The sequence below is a fragment of the Falco cherrug genome, chromosome 3 (assembly GCF_023634085.1).
Source record: "Falco cherrug isolate bFalChe1 chromosome 3, bFalChe1.pri, whole genome shotgun sequence".
NCBI classification, from domain to species: Eukaryota; Metazoa; Chordata; class Aves; order Falconiformes; family Falconidae; genus Falco; species Falco cherrug.
The window spans coordinates 75,809,048-75,830,978 of record NC_073699.1 but is presented as its reverse complement, the minus strand read 5'-3'; the positions used below and the strand labels follow the sequence as shown (position 1 = coordinate 75,830,978).

Genomic DNA, 21,931 nt, shown 5'->3' with positions numbered 1-21,931 from the left:
TGCAGCTTAGAGATGGCTAAAGTCAGCACCCAGACCGCTTCCGTCACGACCCCTGTTGACCTCAACATGAACCTCTCTCAGTCTGCCACCCCTACCTCCACCCCCACCTCCATGGCCGTGCTGGCGGCCGCCTCCGCCGTTACCGTCAGTACCCCCCCCTCCCCTACCAACTCTGCCAACCACCCACTATGCCGTTCCTGTCTCCAGTCTGCTTGGCATGAAAACTGTCCCACTCCTGGCACTAAATGCCGCGGCCGCCGCGGGGGCCACGGGGAGTTTGTCCGCTTACACTGCCAAAATTCCTTCGACGAGCGGGGTTAAGAAATCTGACCGCCAGAAGTTTGCTCCATATTGAAGGGATGAGACACAATGCAAGCTTTGCCAGCTCTACCAAGAGTCTGTGGTAGATCCTAGTTACCAAGGAAACAATACGGCATCTTTTATTTTCTGTTAAATTGCTAGTGTTAACTGTTGCCGACTCAAGTCGTCTTCCGCTCTCCATAACGACTAACACCCGGGCACCACCTACCAACTAGTTCCAACAGTGGGCAGGCGCCGGCCTGGGGCCTTCGCCCCACCAGTGCCATCCCTCCGCCAGGGCCGGCCCTCCAGCAGCCCCGCAGGGTTGCCCCCACCCCAGCAAGGAGACACCTGGAGAGGAAGAAAAACATAAACGAGGCAAAATTTTGACAGCTGGTTACTCCAGCAGTGCTGCCTGGCATATAAATATACTTAAATCCATTTGAAGGGATCCCTCCAACTACAGAACATTTTTCTATGGCAAACTGGCACCTCTGATGAATTTCTATATGGCTAGAACCTGCAAATCTGCCGCTTCTGATGATTGTTAGTGCCCCTGAAATCCCACGTAACGTGCTGGCCCCCTTGGTCATTCTGCTGCTCTCAATAGGCCTGAAGACTCCTGTCTTCCCTGCCCCAACACCTGCCTGCAAGCAGGATATAGGGGCTACAAAATACCAGAACCTCAGGTACTTCTGCGTACAACAAATGAAGCTTTCTGGTCTGACCAGCTAAATTATAATTATTGGAAGACAACAATAAAAAAATACCAGGCACCTGTGCCTTTGCACTTCATTCTTTTAAAGGGTGCAACAATTTTCCTCTGGTTTGGAAAAACATGATTTTAAGAACGCCACTTTAGGGAGGGAGAGTAGGCTTCACCTTTTACACTCGACATTTTACTCTCATATATACTGACAAAGTACTTACTTCTGTAAGTACTTAGTAGTAGGTACAAATCAGACATGTACAGTCTCTACTCTGGTACGCCCTCCCACATATACTTTGTTCAGCCAAAATGAACATTCTTTGTTAGGTTTCTGTATAAAATACATCCCTATGTAACTCACTGCTAATCATGCATTCAAAGGTTGCTAGCTGAACAGATAGCATCCCTTTAACAAGAACTTAACAATGTTCAGATTAACTAAAACCAGAAATCTAGTTGCAGCCAAACCAAAGACAGCTGGGTGATGTAATGGCTGGTTGCTAGCTGTTGGAACTAGTTTTTAACTGCATTTTCTGTTTGTCCATCCGCCTTCTTTTTAATTTCTGTTGCATAACTCAGTAATGCAATATTTTCCTCACCACTTCCAAATCCAGAATCCCATTAGCCCGCCATGCTCATCCACTTTGCACTCCTTGGACACAAAGCTTTAACAATTGAACTGTATTCAGTGCATTTTAATATAAACTAAAAACACAATGCAAATGCAATACTTTTTAAAACATGGTATTTCAAAGTGTGTTATTATTATTGTATAGGGCTAAGTACTATCTCAGTATTTTGTGTCATTTCTGTATTCTGTGGGCTTTTCCTCACCTTAGTACCTTTGCACTAAGTTTTGTCACTGTAACCATTTGTAGAACTGCCATTGTTACAGTTTGCACTTATCCAGAAGGGGGTTTTGGTTGGTTTTGTTGGGTTTTTTTTTTTTTGGTTGGTTTGTTTTGGGCTTTTTTTTTGTTTGTTTGTTTGTTTGTATATAATGAAGGAAAAACTGGAAATAATGCAAGGTACCTCAGCTATTTTAAAGCTCTAGAAAACTGCTGTAAAATTGTTCTGGACTATTGTAACTGTTTCAATAACTGACACTTTAAAAAAAAACAAACCACCAATCTCTGTGTGAGAAAACTTGCCTGCATTGAAATGCTGTTCTATGCTGGTTGTACTCAAGTGTTATTTTTTTAATAGTGAGAAGATTTTTTTTTTCTTTTTTTTTTTCTCTTTGCCTTTTTTTTTTTTTTTCTTTTCCTCATTTTTGTTCCTACATTTTAGGCTGTCTTCAGAAGTTACTGGCCTGGGGGCTCTGTAATGTATCTCATCATGCCCTAGTGCATTAGCCACCAGACAGGACTTTTCCAAAGCCCCATGAGACAATGCTTTCTATGGACTAATCTACAGAGGAGTTTCTGCCATTTCTAACTTTCTTATTATTCTGAGACATCAAAAGAAAATACTTCCTTTACTCTTTAAGCAACTGTGCTTCCTAACTCTTGTGTTGCTTTCATTACTGTTCCAGTTTTAACACTGTTGTGGCTCATAACATAAAGCAAAGAAAACTTATTTTTGGGGGTTAATTTTCATTGATGTTCATGCTTTGGCTAATCTGTATAAAAGCATGGGCCGTTAGTGTTCTAAACCACTGTATTCAGCTAGAGACTTGACAGTAAATTAAATGAGACGTTTTTATAAATAAATTTTTTTCCTGATTTAAAAAAAAGACGTGGTAGCTTTGTGCATACAACTGTTGTGTTGTTTAAACTTTGTTCTTTGTAACCAAGTTGCTAATTTGTCATTTGAGAAACACTATTTTATGGATTGTCAAACTAAGATCATAGACAAACTGCTTGTTTTCATTAACAATTAAAGGTTTCATATTATCATGTTTAAGGTCCCAGTGCTCATTGGGAAAGAGTGTAACAACTGTGCAATACTAGCAACGTTAGAAAGTACATTAACCCATTGTCAGGGATGATAAGTCTTTTCAGGATTAGATAAAGCCAGACTGTGTAATTAGTAGAATAAGCATTTCTGCAAAACCTTGTTCATTTTTTAACAAAGTTGCTCTTGGAGAACTTCTTGCACTGCATAGAAAAGAGAACATGGCTTCTTGCTCAAAGAAGCCACTGGTTTGTATCTCTCTTGTTTTCCCATACTGACTGTAAGATCAGACACTGGGGAAAGAAAAGCAAGAACAAAAGAACAAACTTGGGTACCAAGTACATTACTGCTCAGACCCCTCCTATTCTCCCATTCCCAGCAGCACCGTTCAGAGAGGCTTCTAGACAGCATCTTTCACCCCTCCAGGAAACTAGCCCAGCTGGGAGGATGATGACAATTTGCATTAAAAAGGGTGAATGGAGAGCTGGCCCAGAGAAGTGTTTCATCCTGCCCTGACACTCTGCTTGAGCCATTCAGCTCCTCCTTTCCATCTGCCAAAGTTATCTCTTCACACAAAAGTGAAAGAAAGGGGCTGGCCCTGAGGTGTTGCTGCATACAGCGCTTCTGGCTGTGCTCTGGCCCCCTCTCCTCGTAGGGCATTGGCAATACTTTTCATGTTTATTGCTTTATCCTCATGAGAAAGCATGAGGTTTTGGCAGTGCAAGCGAGTAGCATCTTTAACGACGTGAAACTAATTCTACAACCTCCATCCCTACTCTGCTAAGGTCTATACTTGTCTCCGGGTATTTAGCTTGGGTTCCCAGTTCCCCTTACTGCTCTGGCCAAGTACTCACGGGGCATATCGATATTTTTTTTCCATTGACTCTAGGGTACAGCGAGCTCCTGTGTGTCTGGGTCATGAGACTGAGCCTGGAACTATGATATGACCAAGACGTGGCAATCTGTAGAAGTCAACAGCTTCTTCAATACAGATGCAGCCACACAACTCTTGACAATAAAGGCTGCCAAGGAAGATGACAGAATGCATCACTGCATCCCAGCACTCAGGAAGCTTTACCCAATGTTGAATTAGCTATTCCAACCATTAGGTTAGAAGAACTATAGTCTGTAGTACTAACCTTGACAAAATTCTTTGTTATTATTACTTAGAATACATTTATATGACTTAAAATACATTTTAACTTCTGAGTCTTTAAAGGAGAGCTGAAGCTGCTTTCACAGCAGAGACCTGCATACTCTTTCATTTCCTAAATGCAGACTCTAAATTTCCTCAACAGCAAAAGCGATTTCTTTGGCTAGTGTAAATGAAAAAACAACAGCAACAACAATGCCAACAAAAAACCAACATTATTGCAGCTCAGCAGTAAGTAGGTCAAGGCTTTGCTCTCCTAGTAAAGCTGCTAGGCAAAGGGCAGCAGCAGCTCTGTCACATAAGAGCATCTTTCACATTAACAATTCCCATATGCCTTGCAGAATTGGCTAGAAAAGACTAGGATTTAACGAAACTAGTGCAGGGGCACATCTGTGTATGGAATAAGGAGAGATAAAATAAAGACACATGGACAAAGGAAGGAAAAACCGAAGTCTCTTGTGAGAGGGCTTTTGCAAAAAATACAGGCAGGAATGCGGTAAAATCTAGGCTGAAGACTCATTTTAATTTAATTATTTTAGTTGGAAAATATTTCTGAATGAGAAGAAAAAGTTCCTGGATACTTTTAATATACAAAATGGGCAAACAAAATACAAGAAGGTACATCTGGAGGGAGAAAAAAGAAAAGTAAAAAATAATGTTATCCAAGATAGAAAACTAAACCACCCATGCCCAAAGATAGCTAAGAGAAAGCATGCACTTGATATGAAAAGGTCACTGCCCACACAACTGTGAGTTTCCAAATGAAAGATAACAGAAGTTCTGCAGCTTTCACATCATGAAATCGGTATCAGAGTTCTGGCAAACATCTCAAATTCAAGCAGCTCTGTTGTGTTTCTCAAATGAAACAAACAGAAAGTACGAATGCTGGCTGGAATATTCAACCAGAAGGAAAACCAACAGAGGTATTCAACCACATAACCTAGTCCATTGCTATTAGCAATGTGTTTTCTGTTCTCAGACACAGCCAGAAGGCATCTATGGGCCCCGAACTGCGTGTTTGTGCCAGTCAAGGCTCCTAGGAAGCTAACAGCATAAACCTCACTGGTTCCATGAATGTAGGCACCTGGCAAGTGCCTCGGCCTCACCAGGCTGCATGGGCAGGGAGTTTCTCTTGAGATTTCACAAGACAGTCTTAAAGCATGCGCCGAACCTTCCCCACCCAAACTCGCAGAAACAGAAGCATGCCTAGTTTTTGCATTTTTAAGTATCAAAGAGTATTGAAAACAAGAGTGCTTGTCTGAGATGGGAGAGATACCAAAATCCAGTTTCTTCCAGAGCCTCAGTCTCAGCTGAATGTATTTCAGCACTATTTATGTACTCGGAACAGGACCTTCCCCTTCTTGGGCAAGTGCCATGATTATTGAACAAGAAAGTCACATATGCATACTAATTCAATCATTTTACAGTGGCACAGCTTCTACAGGAAAGACTGAAATTTTTAGGCTGCTCAACTAGATCACTGGAACTGCATGTTCAAAGGGGACAGCATAGAGAGGAGGGATTTGAACAAAGATCTCTTATATCCTCTGTAACTGCTGTAATCACCAATTATGCAAGGTATTAGTCCCTCTGCTATGTTTTTGGAGGAAAGACCTGGTTTAGACGTCTGCATAAGGAAATTGCTTGCATTTCTTTCCACAGCTAACAGGCCAGGATAGTTCTACGTGAAGTGATGAACCTTCATTTGAAGATCAAATGAAGGCAGATACTGAGAAACTGCTTCACACCAGAAAATTTCAGTGTCTTGTTCTGAGCAACGCTTTCTAGGGAAACAAGTACATACTGCCTTTCTTGCTACTGAAGTGTACCTCCTGCTTGTTTCCAGGAAGGAATGCAGTAATGTTGATTAACTCAGTTTCTGCATCAATGCATGTGTCCTGTCACTCTCCAACTGGCATGTGTCTCAAGACAGTAGCTGAAATGAAAGAGAAGTGTCAAATTCACCTGATGGTACCTAACAATCGGAAATTCTGAAACATTATATACTCACAATGTAGCTTCTAATGACACCTATAGCATGATTCCTCTTGGCTGTATGTCCAATTCCTAGTGCAAACTTTCCTGATTATAAGAAAAAAAAAAAAAGTCTTTATAAGTGCTGAAAATACTCCAGTATTAGAACAGTCCTCATTAGAACTATTTCTAGCTCAGTGTCTTTTAAGATGATGAAATGCAGAGAATTACAGTGGCATGCAATCAGCAAAATTTTTCTCTCCTCAAACTGAATTTATTGGCAAGGGGCCTGACCAAAGCTAATATTAATGTTCTTTTTAATTGATATTTGTAATTCTGAAGCAAAATTTTAAGTTTATATGCTTTAGTGGAGGAATGACAAACAATCATGTTAGCAAATCAGAACAATGTTTTGTTTGTTGTTGCTATTTTGGTTTGGTTGTTTCTGCGCAATCACTTTTGGGCTCCTCTGTACCAAATACAGCCCTTTTTCCATATCTACTTCTAAGTCATGACCGCAGCAGCTTATTTCTTCCATGGTAGGAGAGAAGTTAGCACACAGATTATCGTCTGTGATTGACTGCACTTGCCAGAGAACAGCTAGCTACCAACAACAGGCAGCTGCAGTTTGCTGCTCCCTGCAGAGCTGCTAGTTAAAACTCCATTGCAAACATGCACGCACACACACATTTTGGTCCTGGAAGTCACCAGTTTCACAACCACTGAGCTGGGGAATCACAACAGTTTTTTGGTGGCAGGAGATCCACAGTTCTTAAATTTGGGCAAAACTCAATTATTCTATCAATAAATAAGGATTACAAATGCTAAGTTTTCCCCCTAAATTCTGATTGTGTTTTCTGGAAACCCTGGAGATCAGAGAATTACAATATTCTTCTCAATTCCACTGTGCCAGAGATTAAAATTTTGGTTTTAATAATGGCTATGGACAGAGCTAGTTATTAGGACTACTTTCATCTTTATTGTTTAAAAACAGAATTCCAGAAAATTGAGAAGTTAGAAATTAAGGAATTACAATTTTTTAAAAACAATTATTTCCTCTAGTTAATCTTCTAGCTGAATACCTCATCAGAAACCCATAAAATTGTTTTCTAAAACTGACCACAGATTTAAATATGAATTAATTATGCCTATGTTTTTAAGACACATTTACCTTGATAAATTAGCTTCACCATTCAGTAAAGTTGGGATAATTCCCTCTTCCCCTTTACAGCCATGCTACAACCACTGCTAAAAAGCAGGATGATTTATTGACTTCTTGACACAACAGCACATGCACGTCAATGTAATGTATGAGGCAAATAGCAAAGTCACTCCTATCTCTTCACAAAGCTCTCTAAAAGCTTTGTTTCGGATGCTGAAGAAACATACAGTTGCACACAATAAGCTGTATAAAACTTGTATACAACACTATTTGTGCATCTGTGAGGTTCCTCCAAAGAAAAAAGCACCAACTCCTAACCAACCAAGAGGGACCAATGCTGGCAGTTACTTCCTCAGCAATACATACACACATTGGCTTGTCCACCATCTTTACTCTCTCAACGGAAGTCATGGAAGGATAATGAATAGCGTGATGAGTGATCTGGTGTTTACTCTTGCCATCTATTCCTACTAATTAAAACAATGGGCTGCACTGGTTTTGGATTTGAATGAAGAAGCTCCCTGCACTGTAGCTAAACTCACTGCCTTTAGCTTCTAACCACGAGGTATCTCTAAAGAGGGCAAGTGAATGAAAACAGCTAAACTGTTTTAATGCTCAGTTCCTTTCCTATTTATCAGCAGCTGAAACCGTGATTTGCAGACTGATGTGCAAAGTGAAACTAAAGTTACAGATATATGCACAAAATGGAAGTGTAAGTTATAAACTCAGAGGTTAATATTTTTATATTGTAAAAACACGTATGTCCATGACTATCAGTAAAATCTCAGTTTAACCACCTGTTTCTCTGACATTGAAGCCCAATGCAGAGAGTGGTTCTAAAGTTCAGTTTTAACAAGCTAGTATGTGTTGGTGAGTGAGTTTGGTGAAAAGCAAAGATAAGCAGAACTATTAGAAATTTAGCTTAGTTCTTCTCAGAGTGAATTTGGGAGGACTGTCTTTTGGTTTGTTTTTTTTTAAAAAAAAACAAACCCCAAAAAACAGTCCATCTGTTAATATTGTACCACACTCTCAGCTGAAAGTTCTCTTGATAGCGATAAATGCATCTAGAGCTCTTTAACTACAGCATGACAGGTACCTTATACATTAATATTCAAATGTTTCACGCTATAGGAAGACATTTCCAGGTCTGGCCCAATTAAATTTTCTCCAACTTACCAAAACTTTAATTATTTGTTTCAATACTCTCTGAACATTTCTGTATTTCAACACTCTCTGAACGTTGCTATCTCAACAACAATACTAATGCATCTAAGACTGCAGTGTTATGTCAAACATTTTAGCAATAACAGCTACTTACACTCATGGTTATTGAATCAACCAAAACACCAACGGCTGTAAACCAGCATATGTGAGCAGGAATAAATGGATGCACCAAACTGCTTGAATTTTGACAGCTTTATAAATATAAAGAGCTGAATCCAAGGATCATGGAAAAATCAAACCACACACTTTTCCTATTTTTTCAGAAGTCCTCAGCAAATTTGAAATGTTTTAAGATTGGCAAAAGTAAAAAAATACACTCTGGCTGGGGGAGGGGGAGGAAAAGACACTTACCAAAGCTCAAGGTAGTTCTGCTTTCTATGTCCTAGCCTTGTCAAGTCCATCAGTTCTTGATTTTACTTCATCTGTGTTTATCAGAACAGAAATCAATTTTAGATGCTCTGTGCCTAAGATATCTTAAGAAAACTTCTAGTATTTACAGCTAGAGAAATGATTTTACCTCATCAGTTTCCAGTGCAGTACCTCCCTCTCTAGCATTCTGTCACCCTTTAATGTAGCTAGGCAAATATGTAAACATTGTGTTTTCATCCCTCTGGTTCAAGAAAAGTGAGGTATGCTACACTATGGCTGCGCTAAACAAAACAAAATACTATGAAGAAAAATACTTAGAACTGCCTATGGCACATCACAGTGTATATACACTGTGGAGAAGCTGTAGCTCAACGTTTCTGAGCTTGGTCCTTACACAGAGAAACTGTAACAGATCCTGAAAAAAAAGGTACATATTTTATTGGGAGCTGGGGCAACAGATGGAAGAGCACTTAGAAATTTTAAGATAACATATATGTGTAATATTTTCCTTTCCCTAACCCCCCCAATCTCAGAAAACTCTATAAGCTATCACTTTTGCAAGTAATTTACTTCTATATACAATAACCCAAGTCTCAAAATGACCAGATAAGATATATCTAATCTTCCAAAACCTTAGAGATTCTTCAGTTACTTATTAATTCTATTAAAATACCTCTGGTAGGAAACAAATAATTTTAATAGGAAAGATGCATTCAATATTGTAAAACATTTGAAATATACAGTTTTTACAGCAAGTAATACACCACTGTAGATCTATAAAGATTTTTTTTAATACACTTGGCTCTTTACCACCACATGATCCTCTTTAAATAAATATTTAACAAAAGCATTTCACTTCTAACAATGGAAGTAACATCACGGGAAGATATTATCAACCATGATGCAGAAATGCTACAACAAAGCCCCTTTCACCCGCCAGTCTTGAGACAGCAAATCCTGCAATTCTTCTTCGTCTTCGCTACCAATAGCTTCATCCTCTTTCTCTTGTGTTGCTCTTAATCTCATGGCTTCCTTTAACTTCTCCTTCATCAGATCCTGGCGGTTACGCAAAAGCTCAACACGGCGATAACATTCACTGTTGAAAAGTAAACCACCTATTAACACTTGTGGCCTTTCCACATTAACTATAATTTCTACAGTGCTGGATTTTGCTTCTCCGACTTTGGATGAAGCAAGCTCCACAGTTTCCCATCAATTAAAAAATAAGCTTTCAATACGCTAGCGTACTTTCTCTGTGTTAATCAAGTGGAAACAGACCAGTGCAGAGAGGTGTGGTCAGTTCTCTTAACAATGAGATCTAATTCAAACATTTAACAACTGCAATACCACCACAAATAATTTTTAAAAAAACACACTGAATCAATATCCACTTCTACACTGGAAGAGATGCCATTCTTTGCTCCACTTACGGTTTTCATAAAAAGATGAGATATCAATCAGCTATCAATTTGATAACTTAGTGGTGGCATCTCTGAAAATCGAAAATCAGCACAAGTGTTCAGATTCTTTATGTGCTTACTGTGTGCTGTTACAAAACATTTTAAGTGAACACAATCCACAAGTTTCCGTTTTCCATTTACTTAACAAGTTCTGTCCTTGAAATATGTTTTATAACAATTATTCTAGCCATTTTAACAGGGTATTTTGTTGAAAATGCTAAGTAATATCAGCCTGATTTGAATATATCTTTCCTTCCTTCATTTCTATTTGCTAGGAAAAGTCAACAAGGAAAAACTATTATCTAGATCCTATTTCCCCTTGTGTTTCTGCAATAGGATTACTTACAGGCAGTCACAGCTGAGTATTTGAAGGCTAAGGAAAACATGAATGTTACTGAAATTAATTTGATTTTGAATTTAATTTGAAGTAGCCTGCACTTAAATACACTCAGAGGACAAAGCTACAAAAGGAGTATTTAACAATTTGGAACTTTTCTTCTGGGGAAAAATAATTGTGGTAACAAACTTGAAATTCTCTACAAATTTCTGAATTTGGTTCTATGTTCTACAGCATCCTAAGCTACTGGGGAAAATGAACGCTCAAAGACAGCCGGGCTTAGCTCAAGCCCTCTCCAAAATCACATGAGCACTGTTAAAAGACATTCCTGTACCACCAAAGCTCAGTTTGAATCCAATGCTGTTGTTACTATATGCTAATTATCTGTAGCACATAAATCTGTCCAGATGGTTTAAGTGTTCCTTTAATTTTTAGTGTCTCCTTTTTGTTGCAAGGTTCATTAAAATCAGAATTCATTTTTTTCTTTTCAGTCACTACCATTGCTATAATCACTGTTAATCAAATGTTAAGCTACATAAAGATGGTGATAATCTGTTCCACTAAGCTGTATTTCAGGTTACTTAAGAGTTTAAACTAATGCTTATCCAACCGCTACAGCTACTATTTCAACAAAATGAACAAAAAAGCCCCAGTTCATGCAATGAAGTGCAACATTCAAGAAAACCTTTAAGTACACTTTTATTAGAAACAAGGAGAGTTAGTCACAGAACAGGAAATTTTCAGTCCAGCAAATCAGTGGTGAAAACACAAATCTTGTTATTAAAATTTTAATTGCAGTACAGAATATCAGACTTTGTTTTTTAGAAGTGTTCACATAAATTCTATATCAATCAGAATTCACAGAGAAATACAAAGGAAGACATTTGAGAGAGGGAATAGGGACAGTTTGTTAAAAGAATTTGCCTACTATTGCTTTACTTTGCCCATGCCTGCTTGCTGTACTTTCAGTGATTCCAGTGCATCCTCTCTTTGCAAATAATTACGTAACTTTGCACCAGAATTCATGCATTTATTAGGTATCACTCTGTAATTTGAAGGAGTCTGTCCTTCAAATATTTAGTGATTAATGACAGGTAATATCACAGAAGAGTAACATTAAAAATGTTTTTAGCACTCTAGTCAAATAGTGACACATTACTGCTGGAGAACAGAAAGTTGGAGGAAAAATTGATCTACTTACATCTGCTCATCAATTTCTCCAATCTGACGATCTAGTCGTCCCTCCTCATCATCTTCTGCCACTATCGCTTCTGAAATCTAAACCAGAAAAGCACTAAGAAAATTCACCTTCATCCTCAATTCCACTGTTGTTCCTTTTTGATCTCTGTGTCTTTCCTTCCTCCCCTCTACCTCCAGTCAATGTCCGTCTCCTATACGTATACTCTCACCTTCACAAAAGACTCTGGAGGCAAATACAGAAAAAATCTGATCTGGTTTAATTTGAAGTAGAAATGTTTTTTCTTAAAACTAAAAGCAGTTTGGCTGCTTTGGGGTTAACCTTTCAAATTTTTCAATATACTACTATTTGAAACTAAGCATAAACAAACTACATGCATCCAAAGTCTGAGGTTGAAATAGGACTATACCCCAATGCCTGGAACTTAACTACACATGCTTATTGAAAGTATTGGTTAAATATTCCCACTAGATCCCGAAGTGTTTCTAATCTGTTATTTTTTTCAGCATATACTTTCTCAAATCTGAATGTCTGGGAGATGCTATGCAATCAATGGTCCACGCATAACTGAGAAGATTCCTTCTAAGCTGAAGAATTATCTGAATGGCTAATGCTAGCAAAATGTATCCACCACCGCTTTTGTATGAACATTCGCTCTGTTTATAGTGCTGACCGCTTTAAAATGAGCAACAATAAATTTTTTTGCACCACTTTTCTTAGCAGCTGACATATAAGCAATTATTTACAATTAAAATTTAAAAACTAGCAAATACTCTAAAGGAAGATTGAGAACACCAGGTATCTTTAGTGACAGTTTGATATTATACAAAAGGGCAGATAAAAACCTGTTTCGGGAAGACTTTCCATGCAATGCTAAACAGTAAAAAATGGAAGTACAAAAAAATTGTGACCAACTTCTGTGTCACATGCACAAAATCTTTTGTCACTTTCCCAAATTTTGGGGTTCCTTTCCAGAACATGTAAATTAATCATAAAACCCAGGTTACCTATACTTTATATGAGTGGTAGTTCGTTCTGTGTTTTTCAAAGTTGAATATGAATATATCTCATCTGATGAGCCCACAATTATGTCCTCTTTGGATACAGGACACTGATCTGAGATATATGCTATCTTATTTAAATACAATTTAACTAATGTAACTAGATATATATCGATGACTGGATCCTGACCAAAAGCTTTTTCAACTTAATTTCCCTTAAGTGGAAAACAGAAGGAACCCTTTGCTCATTTATAAAGTGCATTTAACCACAAACTGCATTGCAACAAACAGCTGAGAAATGCAGATTTCAGTCATTCTGCTGCAGAGCTGCATGAAACTGTTGTTTTCCTTACTGTGTATAGTATTTAGAATCAATAAAAATAGATTCCATTACTTACTGTGTTGACCTGTCGCATTGCCTTTTGAAATTCATCCCATTCTTTGTCCATCTGATCCTTTGGGGCATCAACTTTTCGCACCTAAGGAACATGAAAAAACAAGCTTATTAAAAGTTTATGTCTAGTAACTCTTTGGGGCACTGTAAGACACCTGAGAAATCGGACAAATTACGCTGTGTTCTCAGAAAAGTCAGGTCAGCATGCTTCAGTTTAGCTAATGTATATGAATAAGAGAGTGCAGCTGCACAATGATTTTGGTGGAAAAATCTGACTCTAATCCTGGATTAAAACAACATCCTTGACTGCAGCATTAAAGAATAATTGACTAAGAATGGATGGTGTGGAATGTTTGGAGTCACAGAAGTGACTAAGTCTGTTAATTTGATGGTCTGCAATTTCACTATGTCAGGTGATAACCTTTAAATTCTTCTGTAAACTGCCTGTTCAATCATATATAGTAGCCATCTCACAAGCCAAAAAGCAGTGGATTATTTGCCTTTGGCATAACATAAAATATCAAATGATATTTGTCGCTAGTATGACTAGTGTTAAGACAGTCTGACTATATTTCAGATCTAGTCTAATTTTGTTGGCTAACAGAAGAAATAGTACAGCTACATACCAATTTTTAACAACATGCAAAGCTTATTCTTCTGTGGTAGGTGGCATTAATTACTAAGAGAAGACTGAAAAAGTAGTAGCTGTAAGAATTCACTTAAGATCTACAACTAAGGTAATCAAAACTCTGTTAAAAACAAGCAAATAAACAAGATAATCTACCTGTGTGACCAAAACTTCCACAATTCAAGACTGGAAGATGTGGTACATAACATGTGTTAGATGACAGATTATGCCTGGCTCTGGACTGGGTGGAAACTAAGCAGTTTCAACAGAGTAATTCATGACACCATCTTTTTGCATTAGTTTTGTTTTTTCTTTATTTGTTCCTCTCTTTTGGTAACACATCAGTCATCATGATGGTAAAGACAACAGTTTGGTACATTTTATTCCTGAATGATTATACAAAATCCAGTAGTATGAATTAAGTTTGTAGAATAAATTAGAAGCTTCCAAGCAAACTACATACTGGGAAGTAATAGTCATCATTTCATTTTCTGTTCTGTGATTATTTCTATCATATGTGTATGTACTGTGTTATTACGCATTGTGGTTGTCTTTTGTAATTCATAATTATTTGTATTTCTTACAATAAATTTAAACACTAAAGATATTATTTTTCCTTGAAATATTTATCTAATCCAGAATTTATATGCTTTACAAATTACTAATGTAAAGAATTAATGTTTTTCACACCCACAATATCCCTTCCAAAGGCTCACTGTTAATTCTGAAAATAATTATTTTGTGTATGAGTCCAGCAAAGAATCACTGCAGTCATCTCAGTATAAGCAATGTCACGAATATTTTCCTTCCCCTGCATATTAGCTAAATTTAGAAAGGGCTGATTAAAAAGAAAGAGCACCTGCAAGCAATTCAAGGAAGAGCTTGTTGGAAAATGTATCCACTTGTAGATTTTAGTAGCCAAGGCGATGACCAGAACAAAAAATCACTAACCCATGTTCTCAGAGATATAAGCAGATTCTCCTTTGTCTGCTAGGCAATCCTGCTTTGTACAAGCTTCCGAGCTCATGGTGAAACTAATTATTTGAAAAATTTAACACTCCAGTTAGTCATATGCAAAAGAAAAAGTGTGGCTTTTTCAGCTACATATTTCAATGTTCAGAATGTCACTATTCAAAACTATTCACATATGCCAGCACGTGGGCATGAGTGGTGCCTAAAGAACCTTGCCAGAGCAAGAGATACCAAAAGCTTGTAATTGGGACAGTGGGACTAACAGAACATAAAGCAGCATTATTTGGAAGGTGTTCAAATCAGAATTCATGGCTCAGCCTCACAATCCAATTTAAATACACCAGCAGCCTTCTACAGTGTGAACAATATGGAAAATACTCCAGGAAAATAGAAAAGACTTTGAGCCTACAACACTATTATTTCAATAAACAGAGCAGGAAAGCCATCAAATCTGTGGGAAATTTTACAAAACAAACAAACGAAAAAGCCCCAACAGCAACAAAAAGGGTTTCTAATTCAAATATCAGTATTTATTTTGGTCATCATTTGCTACTGTGCAAGTAGTATGAATGATTCTGATCCAAACGTCAAGATTTTTAGTTGTGTTTTTTTGAGATGCATGTTGAATGCATGCATTTCTTTTCCGAGCACCAAAAAAATCCACAGTGGTAGAAGACAAGAGGGCTGAAGACCAAGTTCAGTGTTGTAATATGCCAGTACTAGAGATTACAGCGTATGCCACAATCTAGCTATTTTCACTCTTAACAGGATGTATAGCATCAGTCACATAGAACACTTTTCAACAGGATCTTTCAAAGGACATTACAGAACTATTGTTACATCCTTAATTCCAAAGCAGAACTGGATACACAAATTAGGTGAAATGCTTTTCCTGGGGTGACTCAAAAGAAATAAAAGTAACAGGTGGACTGTTCAAATCTCAGTCCAGCATTTCAATCAACAAATAACACTTCTTCAGTCTTCTTTAAGAGCCACAAAGGAACCACAATCAAAAGTATCTTCCGAGAGTTTAACAAGCTTTTCCCACCCACCCCCATCCCTTTTTGTATTTTCTAATTAATACAGAATGAACGGTTCAAAGCTGTGACAAGGCAGGTTTAGACTGGACATTCGGAAGCATTTCTGTACCAAGAGGGTGGTCAAACACTGGACCAGGCTTCCTAGAGAGGAGGTTTATGCCCCATGCCTGTCGGTGTTTAAGAGGCATTTGGACAACGCCCATTAACAACATGCTTTAACTTTTGGTCAGCCCTGAACTAGTCAGGCAGCGGGACTAGATGATCGCTATAGGTCCCTTCCAACTGAAACAGCCTATTCTATTCTAAATAGTTCATTTTCTTACATTCTGATATGACTATTACCTGGAAAAGCATCCCTACTCCTCAGAAAGCATTACAACTGGCAGAAATAAATCCAGAAGCACAAAAAGATCATATGACTTACTTTTGCATCCACTTCAGGATCATCAAAGAAACCTTCTGGCAAAGCTTCAGCCGTGTTTTCTTTCCTGAAATGATTGACTACTATTATCCCAAGTTAACACTTTACAACCTGCTTTATTGTAGAGTTAAAAATAGTCGAGAATAAAATCCATAATCTTGTAGAAAAGGACCCAGAAACAGAGCCAGTTCTTTATGCCCCGAGTATTACCTACAACCATCAAAACTTTCTTCTTCAGCATGGTCTTTCCTAACTTAAGAGAAACTACACAGACAGGTCTAAATCTCACTGTCACAACAGGAGCTTAGGTTTCTTAAACTATTCTTTCCAGTGCACTGAGTACCCAAACATTTTAACAGCACAGTCTGTACTTTTGAAAACCTAAACCACTGTCTAAAAAGTGCTCAAGTGAAGTGAACCATTACTATAGAACAAGCAAATGGTTTTCTTTAAACTGTTAAAGCAGAGGTTGCCATTAAGCTTCCAAAGTATCTTGCGTTAAAATTTCCAAATAGAGATGTCTGACACTGTATGGCATTGCTCCATCTCTTATCCTACCCCTATTGTATGAAACACCTGTCTGAAATAATGCTAGATGCTACACACACACAAACTATGCAGAATACAAGTTGACAACATGACATATTTCTAAGTGATCACTGTCTGTATTTCCTGGAAGAGTAATGTTTATTTACAATTCCCAAATCCATCAGTATTTGATTTGACTGCTTACCTTTCCACTATCTTCTCCTGTATCTCTGCTTTCTGTATGGATCCTGAATGGGAAACTATAGGAGCGGCTGTAGTTTTGCTGTCAAAGAAGTCTGTAAGAAAGGACAGAAGCCTATGAACAGAAAGAACAACTGTTCAAGCTTCTTCATAAAATTCTGACTAGACAGGAATTTCAAATAACACCTTATAGAATCAAGGGAAGAACAGCCAGACATTATTTCACATGACAACCTCAAACAATTAGAACATAAATCAGTAAGCATGCCAAGAAAACACCACGCAGTAACAAGCCATCAAAGAACCTCCTTTCTCTGCTTCCAACGTTACACACCCTAACCAGCTAACAGCAATAATTAGAAAAATACATGAAAACCACTCCATCATCACAACACAGCTTCTCCTTACTGAATCACTATTTCAGTCAGCGTTACCTGCAGGCAGAGAATTAGCTACCACTTCTTGACTTGGAGGTGTAATTTCAGCGTTATGCGTAGCAGAAGATTTGTCTGATTGATCTTGTTCTTCCTCTTCATCATCATCATCATCATCATAATTTCCTGACAATAAACTGGGACCTGGATCCTTTGAAAGCTTTTCATTTGCACTATCCTGCTCCATTTCATCAAAAAAATCTGCTGGTAGCCTAGTAAAGAACACACAACATAACTATTTCAAACTTCACACAGATCAGTTACAGTCTACCATACGAAGCCTATTCAATCTGTGAGCAATATGATTTTTTGGATAGTGTGCAACACCCTAAACCACACAGCTACCGATGTAACCACTCTCTGAAGGCAGCACATACTTGCTGCTTTCATTTGAAGTTTCCCAGAAACGCTCAGGTTAATTCTGAGAACACACTTCAGTTCCATTTCTGTATCTAAATACTGAATATCAGAAACATTAATAAAAATATCCCATAACAAAGCACATTGGGAGGAATGGCAGCTTAGGTAATTCTATGTCCGCAAAGTCATTTGCATCAGTATACCTACTGTGAACACATTAAATACAAAATTCATAGTTCAACGGCCACACTAATGTCATGTAAACCTTGATAACCTTCATGTATAACACAACTACTTGTTTTGGATACCTACTACTGCTCATAACTGCAGCTTAGAAGAGACACACAGGCTCAGCAATGAGAAAACCCAGATTTGCTTAGAATAGCTGCAGGCCTCCAAGCCAAACATTTTTCCAGGTTATATTTTAAAATAATCATACTGATCAGTTTAATAATGAACAAACAAACCTCTCAACTGTTAATTTTGTGCACATACTCAGAAGTTTTACAAGGTAACAACACATAGTATCTGTGCAAGACAGTAACACTTTATCCTGTGAAGAAGTGTACAGGAAACCTGCAGGCCTCATGTGATACCTAACAACCACATAAAGATGTCCAAATCCCTTCAGAAATCTTTAGTGGCAGTAAGATGTTTAACCCAATCTCTTGAAGTCATTTATATTTGCGAGAGTTCAACTGCATGATATGCATTTACAGGAATTTTCAGTAACAAAAAAAAAATCTTTATAAAGATATGTTGATGACATTTTTTGGTGGTTTTTGTGAGCATCATTCAAATGTACAATTCAATATACATTCTAAATTTGTCTTAATTTCAAACTACCATCTCTTCTGCAGTATGCTAGCATTAGACTGCATGCCACAAGCTAGTTATTTTCACTCTAAGAAACTGTGTAATGCCACCACGTATTAATCCTTAAAGGTCCGATAGCGACAGTAAAAGAATTCCTGTTTTGTCAGAAACACTATAGTTAATACCAGATTTTCTCATCTGCACTGAGGAAGATGCTGCCATGTTCAGGAACATACACATTAGAAAATTAACAGGGATCTGCTAATCCTGATCTAAACCTTTACCCTTGGCTAGGAAGGAGAAACAAGGAAGAATAGGGTGAGAATGCAGCAGCTGGTACATAATAAGAAACTCTCATGTAGTAAGACCTACTTACCCAGATGTAGATGTATGTGGCTTTTCATCTGTACCTGTATAAAACCAAGAGTCACTTCTTACAATCGGTGCTTTTAAAAGAAATATCCCTCAGACAGACTCCTACTATAGCAGCAAGTTCACAAATGCACACCCAGATAGATAAGATTTCATATATTTACACGATTAGTAGCATCAAGGGAAAAAAATTAACTATCTTTCCTGTAGCATGAACTTTCATACCTGGTTTGAAGTAAACCAGTAGCTTGATCCCACTGAAAAGGAGTAACACCACTTCTGGGCAACCGCTTCTGCTGTTTAATTTACAATCTTTCTGGTTGTTTGGACCACGCCCACAGCTCCATGACCTAACTTAACCCAATAACCCAGATGAAAACTAGGTAAGCTACCAAAAATGCAGGTTTTTCTTGACCTGTGAACTCACAGAGAAAGAGCAAGGCAGACTTTTTCCCTTTTCAGTAGCAACAGGCTGATACTAACTCAAGTCTCACGCATCCACACTCACTTCCATGAGAAAAAAACAAACCAAAAACATTCAAGATGTAAAGTGGCTAGATTCTGGCAAGTGCTTGGTAAGTATTTTTCTCTCCTTACCTTTTATTCTCTTTAACTCTGTGTTGTCTGTATCAACAGTTTTTCTCTTGACAGGATGAGATGATGTGCTAGCAGCAGAACCAGTTGCTGTCTGCTTTGTACCTTTTAATTCCGCAACTCTCTGTAGGGAAGTACAAAATCCAGCAAACTGTCCTAGCAGGAACTTCTGGATTGCAGCTTAAAATACAGTGCTTTTAGAACAGTTTCTTAAAGCAAGTCAATATCTTTCTACAACAAGAGCACTGAAATAGACATCACGGATACCAAAACAAAGACCAATGTTCCTGTCAACCTCTTCTTGAATGACGTGACATGGGGGCAGAGGAATTGACACTTGCACAAGGGAGGCTATATGAGTGAGAAAGGAGACTAAGATCAGCGACACTTACAGCAGTAAGACACTGTAGGAAGGATCAGGAAAACTGGACCTATCCTAAGATCCTGGAATATTAAGCATCTTAAAACACAGCTGTAGTATTAAAGACATTAAAGTCACTGTGCCTTGCAACAACCATCTACTCAGTATGCAGCAATGAACTAGGAACCCCTCTGTTCTTTTGGTCTTTTCCTCATTACTTGTCTCTCAGTTTCCACTAAGAAGCGGCAGCAGAATTTAAAGGGATAAAAAAAATCTGATTTAAGGTTGCAAACAAGTTACAAGCTCCCTGAAATTGCTTCACAAATTCTTTATTTTTACTGCTAATTTATAAAGAAAAAGTAACACATTTTCTTAACCATGTGTAAGCTGCCACTTGATAACATACAGGTGAAAAAGCAATCCCAAGGAGGGTTTACAAGTCGGGGTCGCAGACAAGTGACAGTTGAAAGTTGTCGCTAACGTGGAAATAGCTTTACTTCAGAGCACGCCCCTTAGACACGGACCGTTCTCTCAAGTGCTGCCCTTTCAACGGGTACACAGGTTTCAAGAAGAAAAGGCAGCTCCGACATTCAGGCTAGTTCTGACACGACTCTCTCCTGACAGATGCTCAGCGGTTACCTGTCAGCGCGCACCCCGCAAAGCGGGTGCCCTGGAGCCGCCCCGCTCCCCCCCGACCCCCCCCAGCGCCGAGCCGCCCGCGCCGCCCGGGCGGGAAGCCCCCGGCCGCTCACCTCACGGTGCTGCTTGCCCAGGGCGTGGGTCTGCCACAGCAGCTCGCTCTTGACGGGCGCGTTGCACAGCGTGCAGCTCAGGTGCCCCAGGCTGTTGTACGTACCGGCCGCCGTTAAGGGAAGCAGGGCGCTGCGGCACGGACCCCCGCCCGCCCCCCACCGCCCCGCAACGGCCACCCCCTCCCACCCGCCGGGCCGGGCCGGGCCGGGCCGGGCCAGCGCCCGCGCCCGAGGAGAGGGCTAGAGCGCCCAGTGCCGAGGATATTTGGCGAAGGGCGAGTCGATCCGCTTCTTTCCCGCGTTCTGCCGCTGCTTCTCCCGCATGAGGCGCCGCAGCTCCTCCTGCCGCACCTGCTTCCGCCCCGCGCCCACCCCGGCCGCCGCCATCTTCCCCCGGCGAGCAGAGCGGCGGGGCGGGGCCGGGACCCGAGTGACGCTGCGGCCCCGCCCCGCGACGGACACCGGATGGGCGGGGCTCCTGGTGGGCGGAGCTTCGGCTGGGGGCGCGGGAAGCGGAGCCCGGCCCGCCCGCCCCCCCCCCTCTCCCCAGCCCGCGGGGGAGGCGCAGGAGCAAAAGTAAGGTGATGGCAGCAGAGAAGCGGAAAAAAACCTTGGGCTTGATCAGGGTCTTCAGTAGTTAAAGCCTCTGGAGCACCGTCGGAACTAGCCAGGCATGGTACTGCAGCTGCGGGCCGCGTCTCTGAATAAATGCCCTTAAAAGTGCCGCAAAAGCCACCCCCCAAAATAAGTAAAAAATAAACAAGAAACCCAGTACACCCCGTACGTCCCAACCGGGAAAAGTGCTTCTAAAAAACAAAAACAGAAACGGCTTTTCTTGAAGCTTCAGCTCACGGCCAGTCAGGGTGACACCGCAGGCGCCACCCCCCCCTCCCGCCCTGGCGGTCCCCCCGCTGGAACAGCCCGCACCGCACCCGCACCGCGGCCACGGACAGCAGGGAACGCTCCGCATTTTATTTTTGCTTTTTCATTTATGAGAGTACAATAATATAACTAAAAAAAACCCTCCAGCCCCAAGTTCCACGGTGTTAAAACTCCACTCCAAACGACAAGTGCCCATTACAAGTCAAAGAAGCGTTACTCCAGGTTTACAGGGACACTGCCTTCAGGAGGACCCGGTCACAGGCGACACGGCTACAACCAGGCTGTGTTTTCCGCTGTTCCCAGAAAGCAAGCTGTCCCGCGGCTCCAGGCCCCGCGGCTCCCTGAACGGCGGATTTAGTTCGTCTCCCACCAGCCTGCAGGAGCTGCGGGAGC

At 39.9% G+C, this 21,931-nt stretch overlaps 2 protein-coding genes across 7 annotated transcripts in view; one reads left to right on the top strand and one right to left on the bottom strand.

Annotated features, from left to right (window-relative positions):
• LOC102046099 (poly(rC)-binding protein 3-like) overlaps positions 1 to 14,415 on the top strand; it is a 67,642-nt gene extending 53,227 nt beyond the window's left edge. For 3 of the 6 annotated variants that reach the window (XM_055703959.1, XM_055703958.1, XM_055703957.1), the window contains one exon: positions 12,289 to 14,415. In XM_055703959.1, coding sequence (XP_055559934.1) covers positions 12,289 to 12,353 — 65 coding nt within the window. In that variant the 3' untranslated portion in view covers positions 12,354 to 14,415. The other 3 variants (XM_027811998.2, XM_027811997.2, XM_027811992.2) reach the window with 2 other exon arrangements.
• ZNF830 (zinc finger protein 830) lies at positions 9,467 to 21,082 on the bottom strand. The gene is made up of 10 exons (XM_055703961.1): positions 20,922 to 21,082; positions 20,657 to 20,756; positions 19,547 to 19,667; positions 18,954 to 18,987; positions 17,402 to 17,613; positions 16,972 to 17,062; positions 16,242 to 16,305; positions 13,182 to 13,262; positions 11,786 to 11,862; positions 9,467 to 9,883 (listed from the first exon to the last, which is right to left on the bottom strand). The coding sequence occupies exons 1-10, from the start codon at positions 21,041 to 21,043 to the stop codon at positions 9,700 to 9,702; spliced, it is 1,086 nt and encodes a 361-aa protein (XP_055559936.1). The 5' UTR covers positions 21,044 to 21,082; the 3' UTR covers positions 9,467 to 9,699.
• Between the last annotated feature and the right edge of the window lie 849 nt (positions 21,083 to 21,931).